Raw genomic sequence first — 25,362 nt, 5'->3', positions numbered from 1 at the left:
GTATACAGTACATCCGATCTCACAACTAAAGGTATGTATAGAATCAGCATGATAGCGCCGGAGTAGCACTGGCTTTAATTTATTTATGAAAATCGTGCGGGTTGGTCCGCTTTGAACATATGAATGACGCACCCCAGGACTTTGGGGTACTCGGTCCTGGGCAGTATATTTACTGGGACGGTTCACTGGGTGGCCGCTGCCCGGTTCCGTGAGCCTGGGGGTCACTTAAAAGGGGTTATATACATGGGAATGATAATAAAGTTTTTGTCGTGACGCCACTTGCGGGTTGCGGATATTTAGATGGAGCCGCCGCTGCACAGTCTCTCACTGCTGGGGCTGATGTTAATGGCAGCCTGGATGTTGGGCCCTCTGCAAGTAGGGCCAGGCCCCTGGGGATAGATGATGGTGTTTGTTGCTGGGGTCTGCTGATAATACTGGGCGCGGAAAGAAGGTAGGCCACACAGGGGATTGCAGTGTAACTGGTTGCTTTTTACTCACAGCGTTGTTGTTGCTGGCAACCCGATGGTGGCTGGTCCTCACCACTCGTCCCCTTAGTTCCAGGGCCAGTGTGGTGACCTGGTGGCTTTCTTCCCCTGCACCTGTCTCTGGTTGGTGGGTCCCCGTGGCTTGGAGCATCTGGGGGTCCCCTCCTGGTTGTCTTTCAGTCTTAGTCTGTACGGCAAGTAACTTGAACCCTGTTGGTCCAGATCTCTGTCTCGTTCCCGGTTCTCCCGTCATTACTGTGCCCCGAACTTTTAGGTCGGTGAGATCCTGGATGGTCCCCTCACCGTGCAGATTTTATCAGGTCTGCCTGGAAGGTTTTCCTGACGTAGGGCTCTGCACCCCGCCGGTGCTATGGTTCCGAGAGTTCTCCACCGTACTCCTTCGGCAACCACACGCCTGAACCTGACAGGTCACTGCTACACTCTCCCGTCAGTACCGTTATGTCCGTCTCCTTTCACTTCCACATACTAACTGTCTGACCCCTCCTCCCTGGTTGTTGTCTAGTGGATTGGATCGGTTGCACCCCCAAGTGGCCATCCATTGGGTCCAACCCTAGACCATCACTAGTTTTGAGGGGGAGAAAACAGGGATTGTATGAATGTTTTTACTGTTACTGGCACTGATCTTCTGGTTCCTGGGGGTAGGCCCTGCATCTTTAACAGGATGCAGTTCCTTGTAGCTCCTAAATGCTCAGGGGAGCTATATGAACAGTTCTTTACAATGAAGGATAAAAGGCATCTAGATGGCGTTATTCACATTGGTCTTGATGAGGAGATGGGCCAGAGTCAGACGCTCTTGATTCATGAAGTGGCGTACACCTCTATATGAATCAGTAGTCGCAGACGAGTAGCGTACACCTCTGTATAAATCACCAGTGCCATACGAGTGGCGTACACTTCTGTGTGAATCTGGAGTGCCACACGAGTGGCGTACACAGGGATAATGAACACAGTACTGTCACAGTACAGGGATAACACACGCAGTGATGTCACAGTACAGAGGTAATGGACACAGAGATGTCACAGTATAGGGATAATACACACAGTGATATCACAGTAAAGGGAAAATATACACAGCGATATCACAGTAAAGGGATAATACACACACTGATGTCACAGTATAGGGATAATACACACAATGATATCACAGTAAAGGGAAAATATACACAGCGATATCACAGTAAAGGGATAATACACAGAGTGATGTCACAGTACAGTGATAATAGACACAGTGATATCACAGTACAGAGTTAATGGACACAGTGATATCACAGTACAAGGCCAATACACACAGTGATGTCACAGTACAGTGATAATAGACACAGTGATATCACAGTACAGGGATAATACCCACAGTGATGTCACAGTACAGAGATAATGGACACAGTGATATCACAGTACAGGGATAATACACACAGTGATGTCACAGTACAGGGATAATACCCACAGTGATGTCATAGTACAGGGATAATACACACAGTGATGTCACAGTACAGAGATAATGGACACAGTGATATCACAGTACAGGGATAATACCCACAGTGATGTCACAGTACAGAGATAATGGACACAGTGATATCACAGTACAGGGATAATACCCACAGTGATGTCACAGTACAGGGATAATACCCACAGTGATGTCACAGTACAGGGATAATACCCACAGTGATGTCATAGTACAGGGATAATACACACAGTGATGTCACAGTACAGAGATAATGGACACAGTGATATCACAGTACAGGGATAATACCCACAGTGATGTCACAGTACAGAGATAATGGACACAGTGATATCACAGTACAGGGATAATACCCACAGTGATGTCACAGTACAGGGATAATACCCACAGTGATGTCACAGTACAGGGATAATACCCACAGTGATGTCATAGTACAGGGATAATACACACAGTGATGTAACAGTACAGGGATAATACACACAGTGATGTCACAGTACAGGGATAATGGACACAGTGATATCACAGTACAAGGATAATAGACACAGTGATATCACAGCACAGGGATAATACATACAGTGATGTCACAGTACAGAGATAGTACACACAGTGATGTCACAGTACAGGGATAATATATGCAGTGATGTCACAGTACAGGTATAATACACACAGTGATGTCACAGTAGAGGGATAATAGACACAGGGATGTCACAGTACAGGGATAATGGACACAGTGATATCACAGTACAAGGATAATAGACACAGTGATATCACAGCACAGGGATAATACACACAGTGATGTCACAGTACAGGGATAATATATGCAGTGATGTCACAGTACAGGGATAATACACACAGTGATGTCACAGTACAGGGGTAATACACACAGTGATGTCACAGTACAGGGATAATACACAGTGATGTCACAGTACAGGGATAATACACACAGTGGTGTCACAGTACAGGGATAATACACACAGTGGTGTCACAGTACAGGGATAATATATGCAGTGATGTCACAGTACAGGGATAATATACACAGTGATGTCACAGTACAGGGATAATATGCACAGTGATGTCACAGTACAGGGATAATACACAGTGATGTCACAGGACAGGGATAATACACACAGTGGTGTCACAGTACAGGGATAATATGCTCAGTGATGTCACAGTACAGGGATAATACACACAGTGATGTCACAGTACAGGGATACTATGCACAGTGATGTCACAGTAAGTACAAGTGTTAGCCCACACAGGATGTGGGACACCCCAACCCTAAGTGAACAGTTATGCATCATGTTTATACCTTAAAAACACATTTACATTTAGGCGGGCTTTGCACGCTGCGACATCGGTAACAATGTGTTACCGATGCTGCAGCAATAGTCCCGCCCCGTCGCACGTGCAATATCTAGTGAAAGCTGCCGTAGCGATTATTATCGCTACGGCAGTTTCACACGCACATACCTGTCGTGCGACGTCCCTCTGGCCGGCGACCCGCCTCCTTCCTAAGGGGGCGGGTCGTGCGGCGTCACACGGCAGGCGGCCAATTGAAGTGGAGGGGCGGAGATGAGCAGGATGTAAACATCCCGCCCACCTCCATCCTTCTCATTGCAGCCGGCGGCAGGTAAGGTGAGGTTCCTCGCTCCTGCGGCATCACACACAGCGATGTGTGCTGCCGCAGGAGCGAGGAACAACATCGCACCTGTCGCTGCACCGGCATTATGGAAATGTCGGAGGCTGCAGCGATGATACGATAATGACGCTTTTGCGCTCGTTCATCGTATCAAAAAGGATTTGCACGTTGCGATATCGACTGCGACGCCGGATGTGCGTCACTTTCGATTTGACCCCATCGACATCGCACGTGCAATGTCGCAACGTGCAAAGCCGCCCTTATTGTCACTTTCTGTTGCAATTGAAAATCATTCTCCTGGATTCTGATTCCAGAAGCTGAATATTTGGTAGATTTATGCTTAATGCTTCAAATTAATGACTCTAATTTCTCTAATTTCTACTAATTTGTTCTGCTTCTTATCTTCTGCTTGAGCAACTGGATTTTCTGCCATGTCAGTTCAAATTTGAATTTCTTTTCTTTAAATGTTGTCAGCGCCTGCTGAGAGGAGCAGCTTCACAGGATGCCGACAATTAATCCCCGGACTCTCTGTATGTAATGGCACAAGGTGCAGCAGATTTTACCTTGTGGACACAATATTATCAAGCCTTTATTACTGTAATTAATAGGCTTAATAATGCCCATCCTTGAGCCTTTATTTTATGAGCTGTACTTTTTTTTCTAAGTTTTACCCTTTTGTGGTCAGCGCATCTAGGTATCCGCTGTGTTATTTATTGCTCGTCTTCTATTTGTTGTACATGATATGAATCCCTTTTATGTATAAGCGTCAAAGCTTTGTTCTCTTTGGATGTTTAGGTGAAAGAGACGCAGGATTGGTACCCAAAGATAAAACAGGCTGATGTCCTCCTTTTGTGTCTTCAGTTGTCATGGAGATGTTTTTGATGGGTATCAACAGGTTGCTATGGCAACTAATTGAACGCTGAATTCACTAACAATGTTATAGCTTTGATGCCAGAACATTACGTTTGTGTAACACATGTTGATATTTTGGAAGCATGGAATAACAGATGTTATATATTTTTATGCCTTTTAAAGGGAATGTGCCATCAGAAAATAATCTTTTGTTTAAACAGGATTGTAGGTGAAATTTATTTTTATTTTTTTGACTCTTTTATACTGTTTTTCTTTCCATTAATTAGCTATGTTAACTTCTTATGGAGCACCCATAAAGTTTAAAGAGGACAATTCACCAAATTTTTCATGTTGAAATGGACATGTAATATGCGCTGCAAAGCGGAATAAAATGACTTTTTTATTTCACCTCTCCACTGCGGAGATATTAGCAAAGTATGTATCGCCTAAACTGTTCATTTTTTTTAAAGTCCAAGTGGGCATTACCAGAAAGATTTCACAGGGCATGTACTTTTTTTCTGTTTTTGATGAAGACCAATTGTAACCAGGCAGAAACACACTGGGGAAAGAAGAACACATTCCTACAAGTCTCAAAACGGGCTCAGAGTGAGACATATAGTGACAAACAGTCTGCTCTCTTCACTGCAGAATGATGACATGTGCTGATGCACAGCAGACCTGAGTGTGATTGAGTGCTGCAAAAGTTACACTTGTGCTCAAAACTTTACACACCCAAGCAGATTTTTTGCTTTCTTGGCCTTTTTTCAGAGAATGTGAATGATAACACAAAATCTTTTTTTCCATTCATGGTTAGTGGTTGGGTGAAGCCATTTATTGTCAGACTACTGTGTTTTCTCTTTTTACATCATAATGACAACCAAAATCATCCAAATGACTCTGCTCAAAAGTTCACATACCCTGGTGATTTTGGCCTGATAACATGCACAGAAGTTGACACAAATGGGTTTGAATGGCTAATAAAGGTAACATCCTGACCTGTGACCTGTGTGCTTGTAATCAGTGTATGTGCATAAAAGCTGAGTGAGTTTCTAGGATCCAGACAGACTCTTGCATCTTTCATCCAGCCACTGACGTTTCTGGATTGTGAGTCATGAGAAAGCAAAAGAATTGTCAACAGATCTACGGGAAAAGATAGTTGAATGGTATAAAACAGGAAAGGGATACAAATAGATATCTAAGGAATTGATAATGCCAGTCAGCAGTGTTCAAACTGTGATTAACAAATGGAAAATCAGAGGCCTTTAAAAAACAAGCCATGATCAGGTAGACCGGTAAAAATCTCAGCCACAACTGCCAAAATAATTGTTTGGGATGTAAAGAAAAACCCACAAATAACATCAGCTGAAATACAGGACTCACTGAAAACTAGCGGTGTGGCTGTTTCAAGATGCACAATAAGGAGGCACTTGAAAAAAAATGGTCTGCATGGTCGAGTCACCAGGAGAAAGCTATTACTGCACAAATTCCACAAAGTATCTCTCTTACAATAGACCAAACAGCACAGAGACAAGCCTCCAAACTTCTGGGACAAGGTAATTTGGGGTGATGAGACCAAAATTGAACTTCTTGGCCACAACCATAAATGTTAAATTTGGAGAGGTGTCAACAAGGCCTAGGATGAAAGGAACACCATTCCTACTGTAAAGCATGGAGGTGGATTGCTGATGATGTGGGGATGTGTGAGCTACAAAGGCACAAGAAACTTGGTCAATGTTGAAGGAAAGATGAATGCAGCACACTATCAGCAAATACTGGAGGCAAATTTGCACTCATCAGCACTGAAGCTGCGCATGGAATGTACTTGGACGTTCCAACATGACAACGATCCAAAAGACGAGGCCAAATTGGCCTGTCATTGGCTACAGCAGAACAAAGTGAAGGTTCTGGAGTGGCCATCACTGAACCATAGATCCCGAAAAATGAGAACACTATGGGTTGCGGAATATGGCGCAAAATGTACACCACTTTTTTTGGACAACCTTTAGATTTTTTTAACCCATTAGATAAAAGTAAACCTATTCATGTTTGGTGTCTATGAACTTGCACTGACCTCAGACATCACAGTGACACATCAGTTTACCATATAGTGAACACAGTGAATAAAATATCTCAAAAACTATAGTGCGATTTTCTTTTGCAAATTTTTTTTTGCAATTTTTTCGCATTTGGAATTTTTTTGCCGTTTTCTAGTACACTATATGGTAAAACTCATGGTTTCCTTTAAAAGTACAGCTTGTTCCGCAAGACAACAAGCCGTTACATGACCATATTGACTGAAAAATAAAACAGTTATGTCTCTTGAAAGAAGAATGTCGAAAAAAAACAGAAAGCGCAAAATCGATAAGTCATGAAGGGGTTAAATGTTCAAATGCCCTCCAAAAGTCATTCATGAGCTTATGTGCAGCACAATATGTGAAATACAAATAAATAAATTAAAAGCTTGTAAAACATTAATAAAAATCCACTGTCTCTCCAAATCATCATTACTAGCCCTGCCCCCATAACACAAAACAGCTCTTTAACCCCTTCAGCCCTTGGGCATTTTGCGTTTTTCCGTTTTGTTTTTTTCCTCCCCTTCTTGCGAGAGCCATAACTTTTTTATTTTTCCGCCAATCTTGCCATATAAGAGCTTGTTTTTTTGCGGGACGAGTTGTACTTTTATATGAAACCATAAGTCTTACCATATAGTGTACTGGAAAACGGCAAAAAAATTCCAAGTGCGGAAAAAGTGCAAAAAAAGTGTGATCGCATAATAGTTTTTGGGATATTTTATTCACCGTGTTCACAATATGGTAAAACTGATGTATCATTGTGATGCCTGAGGTCGGTGCGAGTTTGTAGACACCAAACATGAATAGGTTTACTTAAGGGGTTAAAAAAAATTTCACAAGCATGTCCAAAAAAAAGTGGCGCACGTTTTGCGCCATTTTCTAAAACCCATAGCGTTCTCATTTTTCTTGATCTATGGCTCAGTAATGGCTTATTTTTTGTGTCTCGAGCTGACGTTTTTTGCTTAGATGCTACGTTTTGATCGCCTGTTATTGCATTTTGCGCAAAATGTGCGGCGACCAAAAATCATAATTTTGGTGTTTAGAATTTTTTGCCGCTACGCCGTTTACCAATCAGATTAATTCATTTTATATTTTGATAGATCGGGCATTTCTGAACGCGGTGATACCAAATATGTGTATATTTTTTATTTTTTTAACCCTTTAATTTTCAATGGGGCGAAAGGGGGGTGATTTGAAGTTTTAGGGTTTCTTTATTTTTTTTTAATTTTTTAAAACTTTTTTTAACTTTTTTTTTTTATTTTACTAGTGCCCCTAGGGGGCTATAGCACTCAGCAATCCGATCGCTCTGCCCTATCTGCTGATCACAGCTACACAGCTGAGAACTGCAGATATGGTGCTTTACTTTCAATGCCGGCTGTATTCCAGCATTGAGAGGAAGTGACTCATGTTAGCTACAGGCATTATCACATGACCCTGTCCTACCATGGCAACCACCGGAAAGTCATGTGATCATGTCATGTGACTTCCGATGGGGACGGGGTAAGTCACTGTAATGGCGGCGTGCATATACATCTCGCTGCCAGATTTTGGCAGTGAAATGTAAGGGGTTAATAATCGAAGGTGGAAGCGATTCCAACCGCGACTAGCAGGTACACATGTCAACTGTTGAAAACAGCTGATATGTGCGCGGATCGCCGCGAACTGCCCACGGCAGGGGGCAGGGATTAACCATACACGATCCATGACGTACCCAGTATGTCATGGGTCGTTAAGGGGTTAACCGAATGTATGGAAAAAAAAAATATATATGGTTAGGAACAGGGGTAAATGGCCTAGTCCTTAACTGGTTAAAAAAAAATCTTGCAAGTTTCACACTGGACTTTAGGCTTTTAATAGACTCCTTCTTCCTCTTAGATAAGTGGTCATTAGTAGCAGCACAGAGCTGATTAATTAAAGCTTTTTTGCAAGAAAAATTGGCATAGAAAAGTTGCAAAATTTTTGAACAACAAAAAGATGTGCACAAATGCTGTGAATTTTGGATGGAGTTACGGAGGAGCTGGGACAAGACATCCGTCAATTTCATGTACACTAGAAATGCTACTCCAGTCTTTGAATCTGATTGGAGTAGAATTTCTGGTGTGGTGCCTGTAGGCAGACAACACCTAGAAGAGGTGCCAAATTCATAAGGTGGCGTGCACCTCTTAATGAATTCAGCTCCTTCTACACCTAAACGTTTGGCATAGCTCAAACGTGATCTACTCCAGACTTGACGAATCAGCTGCTATTTGTTAACAATGAAGCCTTTTCTGAGCATGTTGTAATCTGAGCAAAGGTGATTGTGAAGAGAATTGGAGAAAGTAAACTGTAAGGACCTATTGTGAATGGAAGGTCCTGTGTTATCTACCATGTATAGAGGTAATATGTGGTAATAAAATCTGTCTGTGATGATTATGATGATACGAATACTGGGCTGAACACTTTTCAGAAATATCATCATCTCAATTGTCATTTCTTGGTTAAAGCCTCAAGCTTTCCTAAATACCTTGTTGTAATAAACCATTGTCCTCGCTGTTCATTAGCTTGCAGAGTTTACTATTATCTGAAATTATTGACATTTTACTCTGTATGACTTCCACGAGGTCATTAATAAACATATGAAAACAAAAGGGCCCAATACTGACCCCTGTGATACCCCACATTTAAATGTGACCCACTGAGAGTATGTTTCATTAATTATCATGATATTTTATTACTATATGAATTTGTGCAGTAACATGGCTTCTTTTTTTCCAGATACTGTTGGCTCCAGGAACACAACACATTGTTCCTCTCATGTTTGCAAGGAAGATGTACCATGTTTCTCCTTAAAAGGCTGTGGGAGCTTATCTGATCCCTGTCTGTTAAATCCATGCCCTCTGAATGCCACTTGCCAGGTTATACTCGATACAGAGACTTACGAATGCCGCTGTCCTGCAGGATTCAAGGGGAGAAACTGTGAAATACCAATGAAAAGATGCTTTAGAAATTTGTGTAGACATGGAGGACAGTGTTACATGACTGACAGAGGATCCACATGCTTTTGTGCTGTAGGCTACAAGGGGAAATTTTGTGAGACTTTGGAAGATGAGTGCCTTTGGAACCCTTGCCAAAATGGAGCGGTCTGTAGGGAAAGGGGGAACGGACAAGCATGTTACTGTGTTCCTGGATTTCAGGGAGCTTTATGTGACATTGAAGTCAATGAATGTATTTCCCAGCCTTGCCAACATGAAGGTACTTGTCTAAACCAAATTGGGAGTTACGGCTGTGTGTGTCCACCTGAGTATACAGGTAATAACTCTTGATTCTTGTACTCTTATGTAAAATATTGTACTCAAATCATTCATGTCGACTTCAATAACCAACCAAGATCCTATTCACGTACAAGGGTTCAGGCATGATGGATTTATGTCATCATTTGCATAGTATCACTTACTTGTCCACAAAAAATAATGTATGAATAATATGTGCAGTGTAACTTATATACACGGGGGCAAGGCCAGTTTTACACAAAGTGGGGCCCTAGACAAAAGCTTAAAATGGGGCCCTATATGCTCACATATTGCACCATCAAACTCAAAAATGTAGGTTACATTTACATGTGCTGAGTGCAGACCATTAAATAAGCGCCATCGACAATATTCAAGAAGGCGTTCATCACTTGTTTCCCGGCTTCTTTACACAGGTTGATGAAGAATGATGGGCACAGAATGATTACTACTACACTATCATATTATTCAGAAGCACATCTGCAGTTTGCACCGGGCGATATGCTGCTGAGAACAATCATTTTTGTTCCGCCATAAACTATCCAATCACCTGATGGATGAGCAGCATTTTGCTTGTTTTTTTTGGGCGATTGCCAATATGTTTACACCTATCAACTCTTTATTTGTGCATCCTGGATTTTTTAAATGGATGCTACATACACACAGTATGTGGTGCACACAATGGATATTACACACACATAGTACATGCACATGTGTACACCGAGTACACACACACATATGTACACAGAGCACCATGCACACAAAGAGCACATGCATACAGACACATCTATACCTATCAGAAGCCCATACATTCTGATGTCCTCATGATGCTACCAATTTCCATTTTTGCGTTTTTGTTTTTTCTGCTCCTTCTTTCCAGAGTTATAACTTTTTTATTTTTCCATCCACATAATCATGTCAGGTCCTATTGTTTGCGGGATGAGTTGTACTTTTGAAGGACTTTATTCATTTTACCATACAGTGTAGAAGAACAAGGAGAATAAAATTCCAAATGTGTAGAAATTGTAAAAAAAACAATTTTTTGGAGGAATTGTTTTTACGGTGTACACTTTGTGGTAAAAATGACCTCAAAATATGATTCTGCTCACCAGTACAATTATGGCAATACCACACATGTCCAGTTTTTTCATTTTTTTAGTGGTGATATTTTGGGGGGGGTTCTGTCACCATTTTTCAATACCCATAGTTCCTGCTGTAGATGCTGGGGGCCCCAAGGGGCTGATGACCCTACACTGATTCCCAGTTTGCTCCGACTGGACTTTCGGTCATGCGCACTACTTCAGTTTGAAGCCAGGATGCGTACACTCGGCGTCATAGTGTGCGTGACCGAAATTCCGGGGATCATGCGCACTGAGCCGAAATCCAGTGTCGGGAGGCGATGGCGGCAGAAAGGTGAGTGAGATCATCCTGTGACACTGCGCATTCATTAGCATGTTAGTACGCCCACAGGGGCGTGCTAACATGCTAATAATGCTGACTAGCAAGGGATGCAATGCCCAGGGGACTAGTCCCCGTGCTCATTAGCATACGGTAAAAGATCTTTAGAAATACTTTTCTAAAGATCTTTTTATCTATACTAGTGTATACAGGGACAGTTAGGCAGGGAATAGCAAAATGCACCCAGAACTGCTCGTGGTTCTCTGTGCATATTGGGCCTGACAGGTTCCCTTTAAGCATGCCACTTAATGAGTTTGATACCTCTTCTACATGGTATGTCCCTTTTTGGAGCTGATCCAAAGTGGCATGAAAACTCAAAGTCACAAATTTTTTTTAGCAAATCCTCATTGCGCAAAAATGTTGTGACTTTTTAAAGCTATTATACCACTGTTGTGGCGTAAAAACTTTAATGAATTGCTATCAAAGTGTATAAATATAGTAATAAAATAAATCAAGGAGTTTATGAGATGGCTGCAATGTGACACACAGACCACAAGCACAGTTGACAGTATTTTTAGTAATTTAATATACATTCCTGTTCTTTAACTTAAAACTTGTAGACAAACGTGATTTGGGGGCCTTTCTCTACCATAACACTGTATCAAATAAAGCTGCTTTTGGTGTGTACATATTAGTCTCATATATCCAGGACCTATCAAACGTCTCATTCTCTGTAGCTTGGCAACCACATTTTTAAAATGGGCAGGGGGTGGCCAGTAGAAGACATCAATAGTACGTGCTCTACTAAATTGGGAGGCTCGCATTGCCCCCTGCTAGTAAGCCAGAACAGAGAGGAATCAGTTAGTAAGGAGCTTGTTTCCCCGAAGAAAGGATTAACAGGGAGCGCCAGGTCAGCTAACAACTGTGGCAAAGTTGTGAAATATAAAAGGCCCAACCAGCAGCAGGGAGTCTGAGATGAGGAAAGGACACACATGCTACAAAGCGAGCCCATATCATCTTCAGTAGAAACATCTGGAAGTACCCTAAGACCAAAGAAGACATAAGTCCCATGGTTCTCAGAGGATCTCGAAGATTCAGTACCCTATTCCATCACCATTGAACTCAAAGATCAAATACTCCATTGCGCCATTGAGGAACCCGAAGACCGAATACCCCATTCTATTGTCAAGGAACCCGAAGACTGAACACCAAATATTGTGGAGACACGGGGCTCAGTGGGTGCTCTCGTCCACTAAAACCCGCCGCCTTTAGAAAGACAGCGTGGCTCAGGGCTCATCCCAACTGAACGCCGGCCTCCTTAACCGTGGGCGTAACACTACTCAGACAACACAGGGTGAGGGAACCGCAATAATTAGACTTTATTGGATTTCCAAACAATTAACGGCACATAACACATAACCAGCAAAACACACATGTAACAGGCAACAGAGTCTTACCCTTCCGCTGGCTCACCAGGGATTTAGAATGTCCATGCCTCAGAGGTTCCAGGGCTATTTACTCCAATCCAGCAGCACCCCGCTTTTGGCGGGCACCCACCGAGAAAGAAATAATGCCAGATTTAGGAAGCTGTCTGAGGTCAGGAAAGTCTGTAACAGGTGACTGAACTGTCCCAACCTGAGCGTCCTCCTTAGGTAGTCCTGGTATGATGATACAATCCTGGCAGCCGGAGTCGAAATCCCTAGACTGTGGATATGGTCTCCAACCAGAACCGGAGTCCCTAGATTGAAACCATAAGGTATCCTGATTCTCTAGTCAGCTCCTAAGAGCTTAGACTGGATCCATCAGCATCCATCAACAACCTGGTGGCTTAAAAAAGTCCTCTCTTATAGCCACAGCCCTCCCTCTGGGCACACTGATCGATTGGTTGGACAAGATCGCCTCTCCCATTGGATGAATCTCAAGCTGCATGGACAATGTTCATCCAAATGATGTCCACAGAAAGACTGAGGGTATAAATGTAGTCTGGAATGCACAGACTAGACAATGACTACTAAGGTAATTACATTAGCAATACACAGCTACAATACAATGATTACTGGAAGGGTCTGGAGAAACAATAGCTAAGCAAACATGACTTAGCACACATAAGAACAATACGTCTGGGTGAATGTTAAGAAACTTTAACCCATGAGAGGCATTGGGTGTCCATGTCGTCACATTAGAGGATCTCGAAGACTCAGTACCCCATTCCATCACCATTGAACTCAAAGATCAAATACTCCATTGCGCCATTGAGGAACCCGAAGACCAAAAACCCCATTCCACCATCGAAAACCCAAAAGACCGAATACCCCATTCTATTGTCAAGGAACCTGAAGACTGAACACCAAATATCATTATCGGAAGAGAATCAGACTACGCGGTCAAGCACCGAAGCCAGGATACAGAGTATCAGAGAGAAGGAACAACAGACATTTTCCCCAGGCCAACATCCAAGTGAGACAGGCCGTCACTTCCCGCTCAGTCGTACGGTACCATGAGATTAAATACCTAACTAGTGAATTAGCTCAGTGGGGACTTGTAACATAATTAAGTTAGAGCTAGTGAATCTCTCATACAGATAGATTTGCTTAAAGCCTAAGCTTGCTTGCAATTTATTTACTGTAACTATAAGTAAGGTGACACCAACTTTGGAATATTTTTGGAGTTATAATTTTTAATAAGAGATTTATGTTTTTTTGAATTATATCAGTTTATAAAATACAGTAAATATGTAATTGAGTGTATACTTACAATGGAAATTCTTATGAAGACTGATATAATCAGCATTAATAAAGTTTTCCCTAAAATTGTTATACACTGATGTTCCTTCTAGGCAGAGATTGTGAGATGGAGTTTAATGGGTGCACATCAGAGCCTTGTCTGAACGGTGCCACATGCCTCAACAATTCAGGGTCTATCTCTTGTGAATGTGCCGAAGGATTCCATGGGGACCTTTGTGATGTGAACATAAATGACTGTGCTAGCTCTCCATGCCTTAATGGTGGTCGCTGTGAGGATAAGATCGGTCGGTGAGTAGTGGCTCACACAGTACGTGGTCTTTTTTATAATTTCATGCTGTCAGAGTTTTATGTTTTCTTTTGCCGTTTTGCAGGTATATCTGTAACTGCAGTATGGTGGGATTTACTGGTGTGAACTGTGAGACTTCTGCACCTCTGTGCTGGTCACGGCCATGTCAGAACAATGCCACCTGCTTGGAGGATTCTGCGGGATTCCAATGTCTCTGCTGGCCGGGTAATTTGTTATTTTGAATCTGCTGTAGACTAAATCAGTGACTTTTTGGATTATCTGAGATGACATTTTTATTAAATGCGCTTTCTAAAAAAAACCCCACATCTTAAGGCAAACTGCATCAGTGAACAGAATACTAAAGCAATTGACTACTGTGCATGCCATAAATATGGGAATTCACGTAGACACAAATGCCCTGTTCTTCACTTTTATAAGGGTTTAGGAATTATCATACCTAATACCCTACAGTAAAAATATAAAACATGTTAGAATGTAGCTACCCATTGCTATGAATTCCTAAATCCTTATACACATTTATTCTTCTTCAGATTTCTCTAAACTGGACACATCCATTGATGTATGGCGTGGGATGTCCGGAACTCCTATGTTAAAAAAATGTATTCACCTAATGTAACGTTTTTACTGAATGTCAAGAGATTGTATAGATTTGGTACAATAAAATGTGTGATGTAATGCAATTTAAAAAAATCTAAAGGGCGGATTTATCTGTACATGGATATAATCTGAATCTATAATATAGTCTATAATCTACTATGAGTCCATACTTCCGTATTTGTCTGATTTCCAATTGATTAACTGATTGATAAATTCTCCTTTGCATGCTGTATTATTGAGACAGCTACTGGATGCGTGCAGAGAACCCATGTGTAGCTATTCCTTGTACTAAAAGACAGGGGTCCTCAAGCCGTATGAATATTCTTTATGAGATTCTGAAAAATGTACTATTATTACAGGCTACACAGGCGCTTTATGTGAGATCCGAATCCCAATGTGCAAAAGCCAGCCTTGTATGTACGGTGCAGAGTGCGTAGACCTGACATGCTTCAATATGCCTCAAGGAGAAGGTAACACTCGAGATGAATCCAAAAGTTACATCTGCAAATGTGGGAGCGGACTCATTGGTATGTACTATTTAGCATGTATCTACACCTCTCTATGATTACAGGAAATGTAAACTTTATCGAAAACGTAGGACATGTAGATGTGGAAGGAAAAATTAACAGTAAATACATTTAAACATCCCTTGTAAAAACATACTTCTCTTCTAATTGAAAAATAAAAGAGGGGTAGATTAACTGAACCATGGAATCTTCTGTCAAAAACTTCTGTCTCTGAACAAATATTTAGACCAAATGAATATTTGGTGCAATCGCCCTTTGCCTTCAAAACAGCCTCAATTCTTCTAGCTACACTTGCACACAGTTTTTAAAGGAACTCGGCAGAAATGTTGTTCTAAACATCTTGGAGAACCAACCACAGAACTTCAGTGGTTGTAAACTTATGTAAATCCTTTTGTTTCTTAATGCAATCCTAGGCAGACAATGATGTTGAGATCAGGACTCCCTTGTAAGACTTTTTGTTCTTCTTTAGGTTGAGGATAGTTATGAATGACATTGGCTGTATGTTTAGAGTTTTTGTTCTGCTGCTGAATAAATTTGGAATCAATCAGATACCTCACTGATGATATTGCATGATGGATAAGTATCTTTCTTTATCTCTCAGTATTGAGGACACCATTATTCCTGACCAAACCCTTAATTCCATTTGCTGAAAAGCAGCCCCACACTTCCAAAGAACCTCCACCATGCTTCACTTTATTATACTATTCTCCAGCTCTTCATAAACAAACTGCCTTATTTTACAGCCAAATATTTCACATTTTGACTTATCGTCGGTCCAGAGCACTTGCTACCATTTTTCTACACCCCATTTCTTATGTTTTTTTTGCATAGTTGGGTTATTTGGCCTTGTGTCATTTTGAACATATGTTGGTGGCAATTCTTCCATGAAAAACACTTCTGACCATAATTCTCCAAACAGTAGATGGGTGTTGCTGGATCCCACTCATTGTTGCTGGTTCTGAACTGATAGTAGTGCCGGAAATCTTTCAATTTTGAAGGGAGGTATGTGTCGCGGGCGGAGGGGACGCGCTCGCCACGCATGGGTCCCGGGCTTCTGCTGCTGCTCGGTGGCTCAAGCGGTGGGCCGGACCCGGGGACTCGAGCAGTGCTCCTCGCCCACGAGTGAAAAGGGGGTGGTTTGTTTAGGGAGATAGTTCGTGACACCACCCACGGGTCGTGGTGATTATAGGCACCACCGCTGCTGGTGACGGGGATCCCGGGAGAGATGGTAGTGAGCAGCTAGGATGTTGTCCCCTCCGTAGGAAGGGGTTAGTGATCCCGGGGCCCGCTGGTGTAACGGGGAGGCTGGATGGCTGGGGTGCAGGGTTGCAGGGGCGGCGCGGCGCGGTGCCGGATGGCACTGGTGTACTCACTCAGGCAGTCAATGACAGAGTCTCTGGTAAACCAAACGGCTAGATGGACGGGTCCTGCAGCCAGCTACAGTGTTTGTGCTCTCTCCCTGGACAGTGTGATGGTGGCTGTCTTTCCCTGCACCTGATTAGAATGTTCTGACTCCTGTGGTTGCCCACCGGTAGTCCGCTCCCCGGCGTATAGGCACTGAAGGAGCCCGTTTTGCCCGCAGGCGCTGGCCCTTGGATCTCTAGCCTATGGCGGTGGCTGTATATCCTCACGGTGTGGACTGTTGCCTTCTGTCGGATCTTTGTTGTTAGGAAACCCCTGGGGTTCCGGTCACACTCGGATTTGACCGTTGTCGGTGGCTCCAAGCCTAGTCGGGGTCCAATGGCCCTGCCTGTGTGCTTAGCTTCACTCCACTCCCCGGTTCGGTACCAGCGGACCACCGCCCGACCCCGGTCCTACGGTTCTGCAGAGGTCCACTAACTCCTGCAGACGGCCACCACCGTCTGCCAACTTTGCTGTCAGTGCCTGGGCTCCGACCCAGACACTTGCAGTTTCTACTCCTCACACTTTCACCTCAAAAACGAATGTGTCACTTTTCCCGCCTCCAGACCTGTGAACTCCTCGGTGGGTGGGGCCAACCACCTGGCTCCGCCCCTCCTGGTGTGGACATCAGACTCTAGAGGGAGGCAATAAGGGTTTTTGCTTGACTGGTGTTACTGTCCAGTGGAAGGGGTGTGTAATGTGTAATGTCTGTGACTACCTGGCTAGTCCAGGGCGTCACATATGCATGATGTGACTTTCATCTGCTGCGCTAAGTATCTTTGGTAAACCAATGTGTCTACGGTTTTCAACAATGTCTCATCTTGGTCCTATTTGAAAAGATATTCAACAGCACAACTTGCACAACTTGAACCCTCAGTCTGCTTTTACATTTTTGGCCTGGGAAAGATCTTGCAGATACAGTATAACTACCTTGCGCTTGTAGCCTTGCTAAGTTTTCCCATGGTCTCTGTGTTGTGACATGAAATTGTCTTCCACGGCCTCACCTTTGTAGCAGAGTTTGTTTGTTGCTCACCTAGTTTTAAACCTACAGTGGAACCTCGGTTAACGAGTAACCCAGTTTGCAAGTATTTTGCTATACGAGCAAAGCTTGGTGTAAATTTGTAACTCAGTTTACGAGCAAGCTTTGCTGTACGAGCAAATACTCACGGCACACAATTCCGATTCCGTACTTTCACCTCTCTATAACCCGCTCTTGCAGTCCGCACAAACACACACAAACACACACAAACACGCACAAACGCGCCCAAACACAGACGCACACACACATATTATGCTCATCTTACCTTCCGTTCCATCACTGGCCTCCCAGTTCTTGTAGTTCGCCGCTACAGGATGTATATTGGGTAACCATTGCGACGAGGGAGGAACTTCCGCTGTCAGCTGCTTCTCAAAGGCAGCGCGCTGATCAATCAGAGGCAAGCAGCTCCTGGCAGCAGAAGTTCCTCCATTGTCGCGATGGTTACCTGATATACACTGTACCGGCAAACTACAAGAACCAAGATGCCGGCGAGGGAATGGAAGGTAAGGTGAGCATAATATGTGTTTGTGTGTGTTTGTGTGTGTTTGTGTATGTGTGGAATAGCACAATAGGGGACTAGGATGTGACATTGAACAAGTTGTGGAATAAATTGTCTGTATTACAATGATTTCCTATGGGAAATCTTGCTTTGCTAGACGAGTAACTTGGTACAAGCACACTCCCAGAATGGATTGTTTTCGTAAACCAAGGCTGCACTGTACTATGCAGAGGTTTCTGTTTCATTTCATACTATGTTTTAACCCACATAAAAAAACAAACACTTGATCCTGAAGGTTCTGTTGGCTCCTTCAATGAACCCTAAGCTTTAGTTTCTACCAACATCTCATGAGAAATTCATGTCAATAGCACCTTTAGATATTTAGTTAGAAAATCGGTGACATTTTCAATACTAATCTCACCTGCTCTATACATGGCCTTGCGATATTGTAGCAAACAATAGCTCTCAGAGACTTTGGAAAAATGAACGTACCACTGGTTCCACGGTTAATCCATTTTTTACTGCAAGTGACATTGTAATATAACAAGCCTAAGTCAGATAGTGACTACACAAACCATCGGAAGGTATTTACATGACAGAGCCGATGTCCAGCTACAAGTGTTCTATTGTCATAATGTCATCTCTCTCAAAGACTATCATGGTGCAGAGCAACATGGCAATAGAGGCTGGAATTGAGGTTTATCCTCTTCAGTACAAGTTCCACTTTTGTCTTGGATACAATAAAACCAGAGATTGATCTGGAGATACCTTCAAAAATCTCATGAATAATCCTTCAAGAGCCACTGAACATACTCCCTGGATGATGGTGTGGGATGCTATAAGGTACAGTAGTCAAACCCCTCGACATTACATTGATATAGTTTTAGATATGGCCGTGGAACCAGTCATATGGTCATTTCTCCAATTTGTTCCAAGAGCCAATTTTTCACGATGACAACCCCTGGCCACATGTAGCTTGTGTTACTATGAGCATCCTGCGTGGCCTACATGTGCATCCATGGCTTACAATGTCTTCAAATTTGTCTCTCCTTAAGCACATCTGGGCTGTCAATTGTTGGCAATTTCAAAGGGAGCTGGCATAAGTGGATCTTGATGATTTGCATGCCCAGGTGGATTCACCGTAGCAGAACATTCCACAGACAAAAATTACTAATCTCATTGATAGCATGCTAAGATGTGTGAGAAATGTATTTCTGTGTGTGTTGCTTATACTTGATACTCAATAAATTAAGATGTTTTGAAAATATTGTTTCCAGGCGTATATGATAAGGTGGGAGGCAGCACTCGCTTTTTCTTCGTCCCCTGAACAATGGTGGTTAGGTTCGGGTAGTGTATTAAAATATACCTTGTGTATTAATCATTTAGAGCAACTCAAGAAGGTACACTTTGACTGGTACTATACCCCACTAAAAATCTCTTGATTCCATAAATCCTACTCCCAACTTTGCTGGAAAGGCTGTTCAGCTATAGGCTCTATGGGGCATGTTTGGTGGGATTGCCCGTATATCCGGCCCTTCTGGAATGTGGTGTCGAACATTATCAAGTCGGTAACTGGGCTGCCTTTACAACTGAACGGACCTTTGGCGGTATTGGGGATTGGCCTAGATGCTCTCCCCAGGGACTTTAGACCTATAATTTCTCATATCTTAATAGCGTCATGTATGAGTTTGGCAGATCATTGGAGGGTAGCGGGAGTTCCTCCAAGGTTAGTCCTTCCCCGGGTTTGTGTATTCCTTCCCTCTTGTACCCATGATGTATAAGGTCTGAAGCCCCTTCCTCCTGCAGTAGAATTTCTCTAATAACTACTTAATGTACTTTCTTTTCTGTATTACTACTAATTGTTTTCTGTTTGTTTTTTTTTTAAGAAAGGAAACAATAGTTGATATTGTCCACAGTGTTTTGCGGTACTGTTTATTTCTGTTGAACATGTTCAATAAAATATTATTGATTTAAAAAAAAAAAAAAGAAAATACTGTTTACGTTTCACATTTGCAAATCATTAACATGTCATGTAAATGTATATATCATTTACCTATATAGTATATCATAAAAGTAAGTACACCCTTCACGTTTTTGCAAATATTATCTTATATCTTTTCTCGGGACAACACTGGAGATATGACACTTTGACACAATGTAAGGTAATCAGTGTACAGCTTGTATAACAGTGTAAATTTGGTGTCCTCTAAATAACAACAACCAGTCATTAATGTCTTGTGATCGGATCCAGCTGCGGAGAAGAGGGAGAGAGTGATCCCTCCATCTCCTCTGCTGCCTGTCTGTGCATATATCACACTGTACTTGGATGACATCCGAGTGCAGTACATTGTTTCACACGCACCCATAGACCTGTATGGGTGCAAGTGATGCGAGACTTGCTGCCAAATGCAGCATGGTACAATTCTTTTATCATGCCAATATGGCATGAGAAAAAAATAGCAGATGGACACTGCCCCATTGTTTAACACTGGTGCGAGTACAATCCAATGTTTTATTGGATTGCACTCATCCGTGTAAAACACAAATAGGACCGAGGCCTCAATTTGATGATATCCAGATCCTAATTGTAGTAAGAGTTTAGGAATTACAGCTATTTAATATGTAACCACCACTTTTTCAAGGAATCAAAAGTATTATATTTATTTTAGTGTACTTCAGCTCAATCTTGAGCCATGGAGACTTGATGGATGAATGCTCTGTAGGAAGATCAATTTTGTGCAAGCCTAGATAACTCCACCATAATCTTCTCTGCCATTATCTTGACTGTATCAAGCCATGGGGTTGCTGGTCTTCCTATTTGACTTGTTCCTTCTATTACTCCAACCAATATGTCCTTTTCCTGTGATTACTATCTTCATATGATGTGTCCAAAGTAGACCAGTCTTAGCTTGGTGATCCTTGCTTCGAGTGACATGTCTGGCTTGATTTGTGCCAAAATTTACGTCTTTGTTCTTCTTGCCATCAATGGTATTGATAACATCCTCTCTAGCACCACATTTTGAAGGCATTGATTTTTCTTCTATCTTGTTTCTTTATCGTCCAGGCTATTCCATCAATATTTTACTACAGAAAAGACCAGACTATGAACGAGCTATGTCTTCATCACCAGTGAAATGTTCCTCCTCAATTTGATGACCTTGTCCAGTGACTTCATTGTTGATTTGCCCATAGCTATTCTCCCATTGACTTCCAGTGTTGTTGCTGCATCTTAACTGATCATTCTTATAAAGGTACCATCACACTAAGCGACGCTCCAGCGATCCCACCAGCAACCTGATCTGGTAAGGATCGCTGGAGCGTCGCTACATGGGTTGCTGGTGAGCTGTCACACAGGCAGATCTCACCAGCAACCAGTGACCAGCCCCCAGCCAGCAGCGATGCGTGGAAGCATGCTGCGCTTGGTAACTAAGGTAAATATTGGGTAACCAACCCGATATTTACCTTAGTTACCAGCGCACACCGCTTAGTAACACCGCTCTAACGGTTCCTGGGGGCTGTCACTAGGGGACTGATCTGCTGGGCTTGGGGAGCTTACTGTATGGAGGGAATCTGAGTTTACAGTAAACAGCTTGGCATGGTGGCATACCTGGGCAATGCAACCTCCTCTTCCCCGCAATTTAACACTCGCACAGACACCCTCCCCTTCCGGACATCGACTACAACCCTGGCCGTTAACACCATTGTACAATGCTCTGAGGGTTGGGGTTCTACCACTGTCTGGTAATCTTGTCCACGGGAGCCTACAGCTGCCCTTCACCATATCATCATCTCACTCTGCGGGGGCACTATGAGAGGGGCCACATCCATAACCCGTACACCCCCTATTTCATCTCCGGAAACATCTACCTGTTGCCGCTGCAGGAGAGCTCAGATTTGACGTTGCAGCACTCTCTGCCAGCCTGCTCCTGCAGTCTCAGATAGCTGTTGAAGCAAGAACAACACTGCTCCCATACAGTTTTCAATAACATTTGTACCTAAAATGATCTTAGGGTTCCGATCACTAAGGTCAGTCTGCATGACTATGAGACCTTGTCTTGGCAATTCTACCCGGCCCACCTTAATGGTCACCTCCTTGAACCCGAGTTTAGTCACTGGTAACCCGTTGACATTGTAGATGGTAATGCTGTCATCTGGTGGGTTGAGTTCATCATCCAGGCAAAACTTCTTATACAGTACATAGGGAATAGTTGTTACCTGGGAGCCGGTATCAAGGAGTGCAGAGGTCGGGATTCCATGCAGGGTGATGGAAACAATGGGCCATCTCCTCACATACCGGTCTCGCCAGTCTGCTGGGCCTTGAGCGTTTCTTCCTGGGAATTGGCCCTTGGCCCCAGGGGTTGCCCGTTTAAAGGACAGCTCCGTGAGTAATAGCCGGTCTTATTACACTTATAATAAACAGGTTGTCCATACCGGTCGCTGTTCCGCCCTTTATACTTCAGGGTCCTTTTCCTCATCCAGGGGACGTCCTCTGGGCAGTTGGCCAGTTGGATCTCACTCGACGGGGTGGTCTTTGACTTGAGTTGTATCGCCTCTAAGATCCTTGCGAAGTCGCTACTGAGCTGCTGTACCTGTGAAGACAAATCGCTTGTTCCACCCCAGGGCACTATCGGGGAAGTTGGCTCCGGCAGTGCTAAGGTTGGGGCTTTACATGCAACGGAGAGGTGCCGGCTTGCCAGAACGGAAGTGGAGAGTCAGGAGCCACCGGGAGCTGCAGGGCTTTGATCACCCATTCTTCAGGATAGCAAAGTCTAAAGGCCGCTTTACACGCTACGACATCGCTAAAGCGATGTCGTTGGGGTCACGGATTTTGTGACGCACATCCGGCCGCGTTAGTGATGTTGTTGTGTGTGACACCTATTAGCGATTTTGAATCGTTGCAACGTCGGTGACATCCCCCCTAATCTCAATTATCATTGCTACTGCAGTTACGATGTTGTTCGGCGTTCCTGCGGCAGCACACATCGCTACATGTGGCACCGCAGGAACGAGGAACCTCACCTTACCTGCGTCCCACCAGCAATGAGGAAGCAAGGAGGTGGGCGGGATGTTCATCCCGCTCATCTCCGCCCCTCCGCTTTGATTGGGCGGCCGCTTAGTGACGTCGCTGTGATGTCGAACGAACCGCCCCCTTAGAAAGGAGGCGGTTCGCCTGTCACAGCTATGTCGCTATGCAGGTAAGTATGTGTGACCGGTCCGCGCGATTTTGTGTGCCACGGGCAGCGATATGCCCGTGACGCACAAACGATGGGGGCGGGTATCTCGCTAGCGAGATCGCAGCGTGTAAAGTGGCCTTAAGGGTGGATGTTCCTGGGCCGGGGCTGCTTACAGTCTTCCGCCTCCACAAGCATCTTGTTCCCTTCTGGCTCATCGATGTTGTTGATCAGTTTCAGAGTCCGTAACGCCGCTTGCAGTCTCAGGGCATAATCACTAATGCTGTCCTGTTTACAGCTGTAGAATCTCATCCTTAGCTCGGCTTCGGTGCCGGTCTCAAATGCAGCTCCCAACCGTTTAAAGATGGCGGGTACCGAGACCCGGTCCTCCTCAGTCCATGTCTCCACTTCTAACTCAGCAGCGCCTGTCAGCTGGCCGAGTACTACGGACGTCCGTTGTCATCCGGTTAGGGCGTACATGTCAAGGACGTTGCAGATCTTCCGCTTGAACCCCTGTAGTGCATCGGGTCGGCCATCATACTGTGGGAGCCAGGCGGCACCAGGCACGTAGGGCAAGGGGATAGGCATGATAGGCACAACCGCCTCGGCCCCCGATGCCGCCGCACCTGCATTACCCTGGTCGGGTGGAGGTAGCGCCGCCACGCTTCCATCGTCTGACGCGTACATTCTCGTTCTCCCCCTTTGTTTTCGCCCACCACTCACTGCTGTGCTGTAGCCCTCTGGGAACTTCCGGTTCAGGGCTGACTCTCAGGACGAAGGGCGGGGCTTCGGCTTCGCTCACTTTTGGTCGAGAAGACAGCGTTTTGGCGCCAAAAGATGGCGGAAGATGGCGGAAATGGCGGGAAACGGGATTCTTGACTGGCGGTTTGGATTTTCAAGGCACACATCACCCAGGTAAGTGGGTCCTGCTCGTTTCCTGTTCGTGACTCCAGGAATTTGAGGTGTGCCGCTCCCGTGGAAGCAGCCGAGCTGCTTCGATCTGGGTTCGCTGTGGCTCGAGGGTCTCCAGACCCGGGGGTCGTGCGGCCACTCAAATGTAAGGGGGACATATACAGGGGAGTTGTTATATAGTTCGTGACGCCACCCGTGGTGTACGGTAATTTGGGAAGTACCGGGTTTCATATCATAGCATTTCTGTATGCAAGGTGTTGATGCGTATTGAATTGATGATGCCCTACAACTTTGTAATTCAATTTTTTTCTCTCTCTCGTTCTGTTTTTGAGATAAAAATGCTAACTCCGTTGTTTTCCAACAGGTGGCGCTATAGGTGGTTTCATTGCGTAGTGCATGGATACTTTACTATACCTAGACAGCACTTCTATGCCTATAGCCGCCGCCGTTCTCATGTTAATGGCGGTGGACAGGATATGGGTGGACACACTGTAGTCTTATCTGATGCTTTGCTTTATTTTGAACCATGCAATGTGACCGTGTTCCGCTCAGACTGTTGCTTCTTGGTCAATGAAAAGGTTCCTGTTGAGACTGATGAGAATGTTTGGCACATTCATATCTTTCATGGTATTCCAAAATTTATGGTGCTCAACACAGTCAAAGGCTTTGTTGTAGTCGAGCAAGCAAAAATAGATTTCTTTGTTGTATTCTTTGGCCTTTTTCATTATCTATCTAATGTTAGCAATTACATCTCTTGTTCTTCTGCCTTTTCTGAATCCTGCTTGTTCCTCTTGCAGCTCTTTGTTAAAGTAAGGCTGTAGCCGTCTTTGTAGGATCTTCAGTAGTATTTTGCCGGCATGAGCACAAGTCTTTGAAATTATCCCAAAAAATGAAGTATTTCTCCCTGGAAATTATTGCAATTACACATGTTTTGTTATACACATGTTCATTTTCTTTTCCTGTATTGCAACAA

The 25,362-nt window shown here is 43.8% G+C and overlaps 1 protein-coding gene across 2 annotated transcripts in view; it reads left to right on the top strand.

Annotated features, from left to right (window-relative positions):
- The window catches only part of CRB1 (crumbs cell polarity complex component 1), a 146,006-nt gene that overhangs the window by 30,379 nt on the left and 90,265 nt on the right, over positions 1–25,362 (top strand). For both annotated transcript variants that reach the window (XM_075322187.1, XM_075322188.1), the window contains exons 2-5: positions 9,283–9,816; positions 14,029–14,224; positions 14,308–14,447; positions 15,200–15,367. In XM_075322187.1, coding sequence (XP_075178302.1) covers positions 9,283–9,816; positions 14,029–14,224; positions 14,308–14,447; positions 15,200–15,367 — 1,038 coding nt within the window. The remainder of the gene's footprint in view (positions 1–9,282; positions 9,817–14,028; positions 14,225–14,307; positions 14,448–15,199; positions 15,368–25,362) is intronic.

This window comes from Anomaloglossus baeobatrachus, chromosome 8, assembly GCF_048569485.1.
Source record: "Anomaloglossus baeobatrachus isolate aAnoBae1 chromosome 8, aAnoBae1.hap1, whole genome shotgun sequence".
In the NCBI taxonomy this organism is placed as follows: domain Eukaryota; kingdom Metazoa; phylum Chordata; class Amphibia; order Anura; family Aromobatidae; genus Anomaloglossus; species Anomaloglossus baeobatrachus.
This window is presented reverse-complemented; position numbering and strand designations above follow the sequence as displayed.